Below are 7,855 nucleotides of genomic sequence, written 5' to 3' on the forward strand. Positions count from 1 at the left end.
GTTAGACATGGATGAACACCAGAAAAAACCAGTAATTATTATACAAAATTTAAACTTTATTACTTTGCATCATCAACAAAGGCCTTCGGTTGAACATTTCATTCAAGTATTCGAAAATGTTTGCCAAACGAGAAGTAAAAATTATATCGAACAAAGGTCACAATAGGGAATTAACAGACCAAATGCATCTTTTTTAAGTATAATATAAGATTCAATATGTGTTTTATTCTCAATACATTTAGATATACATAAAACAATTCCTGTTATTCATTATTACAATTGAAGAGAGCTGATAAATAATGCTGTAGGTCAAATATTTAACGTTTTGACCTTATAAGTGTATGTGGGTGTGGGAAATGACCATTGCATGTATGAAGATTAAAGCAGAAATAGGTAGGAGAGTGAATATATAAATATTTGGGAAGTGAAGAATAATATGAACACTCATAAAAAATAATTTCTTGCTTTGTGTAGGGGTTGTGCGTACATGTGTGTTTCGTTACAGGAATGGATAGTAGGCGATTTGTACTTAGAAACAGAAGAGAGAAAAAAGGAGCTTGTAAAAAGACGTATTTTAACTTTCCGGTTGTTAGGTGATGTGGCCACGAAGACGTAGAGGACTTTCGTATTTGAGGGCCTAATAGGGATGACGAGGAGTGGAAGCATGTGGATGGGGGATACGAAAACAAAATATAGAGTAACAGAAAAGGTGTCATCTTGGCGCTTTCTTTTGCCTCTTTTTTTTTGTATGGTGTGCGGTGGGTAAATAGCCTAAACATACCTGAAAACGTATAGTGTATTCTCGTATATAATACATTTTCCTCAGCTTAATATAATTTCTGCAAAAAAGCTTAATTAAACTTCTCTAGACGAAATAATTCTAACGAACGTTATTTTTAAAGCATCTTAAAGTTATTGGTGCATTACTAAAATGCATACATATCTTAACAAGTCTTAATCCATTTTCTCTGTTATAAAAGAAAATGCCCAACCAAACTATTGGTTCTTTTCATTCTCCAATGTGAGCGGCGGCCACATTCAAAATATAATCTGCTTATAAAGAGATATTTCAAAAATCATTTTGCAGTCATTTCAACAAATCAATATCTTGGTATCTAACTGAAATTATTCCAGTGTTTCTCATTTCATAAAGAAAATATTTTTTCTAGAAGTTGATGCAGTTTAAGTCTGTTTCTTCCTGCAAACTGCTAATATGGTACTGCTTTTTGTGGATAATTAAAGCGTGAAGTCATATGGAAACTCAACAGAGGATATTTTTTATTATTATTCATCTGGTATGCTGATTTATTTGTTTTAAAACGTCCAGTAAGTGTTTGTAAAATACTGGGTAGGATGTTGTTAATACTGTTTTCACGTTTATTTGTTATATTCCATCCACACATAAAGCGTACCCCTTTGCTTTGGACATCACTTTTTTCTGCAAAAGAAGTTTGTTACTTAGAAGCAGTGTACTTTCAATTCAGATCTTTTCATTGAAAGATATTTTTGCATCATGCCCCCAGTTTCACTTTTGTTTGCTTTATATTAAATCTAATATAAGATAAATTACATTTTGGCGAAAACGCCGATTTTCCGCAAGACAGCAGAATAATACCACGTTACAAAGTTATGTTGCATCCGGACTTCAAACAACACACAAGTTGTTTAGGGACAAGTGATTCTACGTCAGCGACACGGAGTTAGTAGGAATGAGAAAATAAGAATAGCGTGAACAACACATAACTTTTTATCAGATTTTTTTTTTGCAATCTGCTACGAATAAAACAATTTTTGAAAATATTTTCGTAATTACAGTAGTGAAGAATAAGAAACTGCACAAAATATCATCCTTTAAGAGTTAAGAGCCAATCAAAAGAAGCATGGATTGACGACATCAATTAAAATGATAGCATGGGAATAAATTATGTGTAACCTGAACCTGAACCTTTCGTATGAATACAGACAATCGTGAAACAAAATGTAAATGAATTGTATGAAGTATGTTACTAAAACGTAGTGTTAGCTGTTAAATTAAAATTTTGATATGAAACATCTACACATGTTAGCTGGGCGTACAATTATCAAAGGTTTAGCTGTAACAAGAAAACTAAATATACTAAACGACATATACCAGCTTCTTTTTCAATTCGAAATGCAAATTTCATTCTCATTTACCGTTATTTAACAAAACGAAGTAATAGTATTATCTAAAGCATTCCAAGATCAGAAGTAGTAATATCATGAATTAGTATGTTCCTGTTAATCAAATTGTAATCTCAGCGTTGGTTCTTCCGAACGTTATGCGTTGGATTTCTTCTCGCAGATGGAGTTATAGGAGGATGTGCATTGAGCGTCATTCCAGTTATAACTGTAAGTATGTCTAATGTGCACACAATCTTCTTTTCCTTCGCTATTATCAGGCTGCGCCTTCTCCCAGCCTGTGAACGAAGCAGTAGAATTGTCGTCAACCCAATTAAATATTCCCTCTGTGCCTGCGTCTGTCAGTCCTATCCAGTATGTTGTCTCTGTAAACGAAACGTATTGATTCTTTTAAATTTGTAAGCTTCATTCTTATGAATACAATTGAAATTCGATATCTCGTACTCGCATAACTAAACATTTCGTCTTTCTCTTAGACAATTTAAAGTCTCGCGCACAAAATATCATTTTAATTCAAATTTTGGTTATCTCAAAGTTAAAACTCTCGATCCCTTGAAATTCGAGATGACGAGTTTCAACTTTATAATCTATCTAATCCATTGTATCTTGTTTTCCAATCAAATCAATTAGTTGAACATTAGATCATTGTAGAATGTAACTTAGTTTTCTTTCCTAGCAATATTGGTCAAATCGTACTTTTATTTGATTTAAATTTGTATGCAAGGACATAAATCGGCAGAAATTTGATTTTCTTTGGTCAAAATGTTACATATTTCATCTATTTGTTGCATTTTTGTCAACAATATCAATACTGAGAGTATATATTGTTTCAAGTTAGTCACGTAAAAATAATGAAACGGAAGGCGGGCAAACGTACATTGAATAAAGTTTTCATAAACTGGGTCCCTATATATTAGTTACAAATTGATTTTCTTTCATTCGTATAAACAAATTAAAACAGTACTAGCCGGCTTCATAAATACAGAAATGCGTTATTTCTGGAAATAATTTCGTCCTCCGCCTCAATTTCACGTGGAGAAGTTGGCAGTTACTTGCGAACAACAGGCTAATAATGGTAAAGAATTCAGAAACATAGACTAGGTTAATTGCAAGCCGTTGCGAAGCTGAAATACTGCTTAACCCTTAGCATGCCGGACAGGATTGGTTCTGCCTTTGCAACCAGTGTAGATCATGATCAGCCTGCACATCCATGCAGTCTGATCCTGATCTGACCTTTTCGCTATTCAGTCAGTATCTTTTTGGTAAGCACCCATTTGAACAGTTAATGGTGTTGTCCAAATATAAAGATGGACAAGTCCATTATAGAAATTTAGCAGGGTAAGGGTTAAATCCGGCGCTAAACCCAAAACAAACAAACAACAAAACAAATAAAATCAAATAGAAAAGATAAGAAAAGAACATACCTTTTAACGTACGCAGCTGGCTCCTTATGAACTCGTTTTCTAGTTCATTTTCTATGTGTACTAAATTAGCACCAAGGCTAAGGCAGTGTAACTGAAAAAAGAGAAATATGATAAAAATGTGCTGTTTTGTTTTTTTTAACTTATTAACATGAAATCAATGTTTCCGTAATCGTGAAAACAAAGTATAGATTTTGCGCGTTCGTGTTTTAGCTGAATAATTTTACTTTTAACTGACTAATACTTTGAGGCTCATCTGATTTTCTAACGGCAAATAAATAGACTAGACTACAAGATCTGTAGTCGATTACTAGTTTTTAAACAACCTATAAAATATATGTAGTTTCTATTGTCTACAGGATAGTGCTAAATTGCACGCAAACTAGTATTCTACAATTTCCTTTAAAATGATTTAACAAAAAGCATACTTATGTTAAAACAAGAAACGCGGCAATGCCACGAAACCAGGTTTTCAACACTTTTCATAAGAATAAAAAAGTATACTGAATCACAGTGCACCACTTTAAAGCACAACCCTAACCCTAACCCTAATTTTAGTAAACCCTAACCCTAACCTAACCCTTACCCTAACGCTATTTTTAGTAACAATGACCTTGGCCTTGATCCCAGAAACCCCAAAATCAATCCCAAGCTACAACTTTATATAAGTTTTCTATACACCAAGTTTCATCATGATAGCTCATTCCTAAGTTAAGTTATTGACCGGAAACCCTTTTTCTATTTTAAGTAACAGTGACCTTGACCTTGACCCCAGAAATCCCAAAATCAATCCCAGCCTTTGTCTTGATATAAGCTACATACATACCAAGTTTTATTCAAATATCTTTACCGAAACAAAAGTTATTGACCGGAAACACCAGTTTGACGCCGCCGCCCGCCCATCCGCCCGCCCGACCAACGACATACCCCAATCTAATAACTCAGGTTTTCGTTGAAAACCTGGTTAATAAAAGGTCTCACTGTAATTAAAACGCATTTATACGTGTTATAGTATATTCAGGATCAAGAGGTACTAGTTTATGCCAGAGCCCGAGGGATTCTGCAGATGATGGAGCACGCTCTTCAAACCGGACTTCATTATTCTTTATAATGTCGTTATTTGTTTACCAATGTAACGCACAGCATATTTATAAAACTAAGTTCTACAGTCCTGTTTATTTTTTTAATGTATAAGTTTTAAATGTGTGTTATGTAATTGTAAAGCGCAATAGAATATTTTATAATTTTTTGCACTATATATATGCCATGTATTTGTATTTAACTAAATTATAACAGCATGTGATATCCTTGTTAACACAAGTTCACTTTACTCTTCTTAATATATACTTTTCCACATCTGGTTAGAAAGGATTTGGTCGCTATTTTATTTTTTATTGTATAAAAAGGTATAAAAACGGATGACATTTTTCTTGCCTATACTGCTATTTATATCGTGCGTAAATTATCTTTAACATAAAATAAGAACTGCATAGACTCTGTCACAATTTTCTACCTGGAAAATAAGTCATGTTTTGTGAAGGAGGGAAGTTTAATTCTTTGCAAATTCCAGGTATTTCAAAGAGTAACCAACTTTGTTAAATGTTTCTTTTCCCTTGTTTTATAAGTGTGGATTGAGCATAAGTCCACATTTTCTTAAAATCTTTTATCCTTCCGCAAATAATTTTATTCATAAATTAACTTAGGAAACAAGAGATTAAAACTGCATACACTCTTTCAATTGTCTTTATATTCATGAGGTTTCCTGGAGTAGGGAGTTAGTTTCTTTCAACAATTCAGACTTCTTTAAATAAGCAACTGTTCTGCAATGTAAGTCTTTTTAAAATCCTAACAGTAGATTTAAAGAAAGGTAATAAAATGTTGTTGTTTTTTTTTAATTTAGAGTAAGAAAGAAACGTCCTAAAATAATAAAGAAATTTCAACCCAAACTAACCTCGGATCGGCTAAATGTATTTTTTGTAGCAACAAAAATGTAACAAGATCCCTTGTATGGTATCCATGTATCTGGGCATTGCGCACATGCTTGGGTCGGAACGGGAGCAACTGTGAAGAGGAAAGTAAGTGTGAATTAAATTTAAACAAAAGTAATACTATCATAGGGAGTTATTGACTTGTTATTTTTACAACTTGATAATAGCAAAACAACTATAGCGTAAAGTTATTATGTTGAAAAGAAATGAACATTCATCTGAGAACGGTTTATTTTCATCTTCATGTACATCTGTGAAACCTTTGCTCTGCCAATTATCCTATTAGTTTAGATTAAATCGGTCTCTGTGCCTGTATGTATATTAAAATGAGGGTATTTTGCGAAAATTAAGACTGAAAATCTGTTACTGTCACTTTTTTAAAATGCAGCAAACTAGAATAGGATAACTGGAAACATTCTTCGACGAATAACTGCGCCTTTTGCAAACCAAATAATCCGAACAATATCAAGACAACAGACCATGTTACAAAGGACAAAATTCTGTTTCGGGCGGATACTGTGCTCGGCATATCTCTATGTAGTCGTTAGTACTTCTGACAAGTTTAAATGAAACCGTAATGAGTGTAGTGGAGTTATGACCAAGACGAAATTAAGTATACCATGTACAAATAAATTTCAAGTGAGAGTCTAATGAAAAGGCTCGGACAAGGAAGTGCAAGTTTCAAGAAATTTTCCTTAAACATTTATTTTATTGCATTGGATTGCGAGTGCTTTTGTCAAGTTTCACTAAAATCGCAGAAGGGAGAAGAAAATTATGGCCGGGACCATGTGCCCTGGCACAGAGAGTCAAACGGATAGGTAAAAAGAGTGATTATCATAAGACTACCGCTGAATTGATAAATTTCATTTTTATTAGTTCGAGCGATCACATATCAACTTTGCAAAAGCAATTTGGGTTTTAAACAAGAAGTAATGGCTTGGCGTTACATTTATAGGATAAATCTAAATGAAACTTGGCAGAATTGATCTCCCATGCAGCTAAGCCATATTTTGTTAAAAACATAGAACACTAAAAATAAACATATGAAAGACGCGGTCAAGTTAAATAGCCACCAAGTAACGATTACACACTATTTCAGTGCTTTCAACCTTTAGTAAACCGAGATTAAATTCCATATACCTTTTTTAAACCCTTTCTCTGTGCTTTCATCCGGTGTACTGTTGGTAATCTCGTACTTTTCCCCCATTGTTTTGCACCTAGTCAGTCAAATAACTGATGCGAAAACAACACAACATATTGTTTCGTTTTCTTTCGGTGTATTTTACTTAACGTCATATGTCTTTTGTAAACAATCGTTAGAGGTTCTATTGATTATATCTTAAAAGACAGAAACATTAAAATTTATAAAAAAAGATAAAATCTTTATACAGAAAACTCCATAAAGTCAATCTCATACAATTTGCTGGAACTCTCTGTGTTCAAATCAGTAGAGCAAGTGCAGTAAGAACCTATCTCTTTATATATTCAATTTCTCCCATTCATTCCTAGATTTTGAAGGATAATAATTTAATCAAGTTTTACATTGTCTAAAAAGTATCCAAACATGCAAAATTGCCTTAATGAACAAAATACCTCTCGTCTTTTCTTTATCCTCCAACAATTCCCTAGTATATTCTAATCTACATTCCAGTTTATCTATTTTTGATAGTAGTTCCTCACAGCGGTAGCCGGAACAATTCGGTTCCTCTCCTTTACAAAAAGAGGAAAGCGCAAATACAAGTAAAATTCTCTTCATATACATTATGCTTTGTATGAGATGAGAAACAAAAATAATTCACGAGGTAAGTGTTGAATGTAAAATTCTGCAGGACATTATATTCTCTTTTTAAGTTCAGAAACGCCTATTAATAATTTGTATAACTTAATAGGCTACTCAGACATATCTCACGAAATTGACATTTTGGGTTTTTTTATCATTGGTTATTCTATTCTTTATTTTGTATGAACTAAGTAGGACAAAGATATCATGTTATTTCATACTTCCTGATCATCTTTTTTTTTAAATAATCGCTCTAAAGCAGGCAAAGATGCAAACAAGTAAACAATGGATACGACGGTTAGGATAATATATCTCGTAAAAAATATGAAATAACTCTCTCTATACAGAGAGAGAGAGAGAGAGAGAGAGAGAGAGAGAGAGATATGTATAAGTAATATAAAATTGAACATTGCACGATAGATCAGTATAAAATATTAAGTAGAAAAAATAGAAAATGTTATACGTTGATAGTATGCATAGGTTTTACATGTATATTCATATTTATA

At 32.9% G+C, this 7,855-nt stretch overlaps 1 protein-coding gene across 3 annotated transcripts; it reads right to left on the bottom strand.

Moving 5' to 3' along the window:
• Nucleotides 1–1,731: 1,731 nt before the first annotated feature.
• Nucleotides 1,732–7,363, bottom strand: LOC123523357 (ladderlectin-like). Of its 3 annotated transcripts, none has more exons than XM_053539276.1 (5): nucleotides 7,163–7,363; nucleotides 6,710–6,802; nucleotides 5,533–5,642; nucleotides 3,585–3,675; nucleotides 1,732–2,525 (listed from the first exon to the last, which is right to left on the bottom strand). In XM_053539276.1, exons 2-5 carry the CDS (start codon nucleotides 6,774–6,776, stop codon nucleotides 2,299–2,301), a joined length of 495 nt encoding a protein of 164 aa, XP_053395251.1. In that variant the 5' UTR covers nucleotides 6,777–6,802; nucleotides 7,163–7,363; the 3' UTR covers nucleotides 1,732–2,298. The 3 variants fall into 3 exon arrangements, with proteins under 3 accessions (XP_053395251.1, XP_045156976.1, XP_045156975.1); XM_045301041.2 differs by having other exon boundaries at nucleotides 6,710–6,907; XM_045301040.2 differs by lacking the exon at nucleotides 6,710–6,802.
• Nucleotides 7,364–7,855: the final 492 nt, after the last annotated feature.

The sequence above is a fragment of the Mercenaria mercenaria genome, chromosome 3 (assembly GCF_021730395.1).
Source record: "Mercenaria mercenaria strain notata chromosome 3, MADL_Memer_1, whole genome shotgun sequence".
Classification (NCBI taxonomy): Eukaryota; Metazoa; Mollusca; class Bivalvia; order Venerida; family Veneridae; genus Mercenaria; species Mercenaria mercenaria.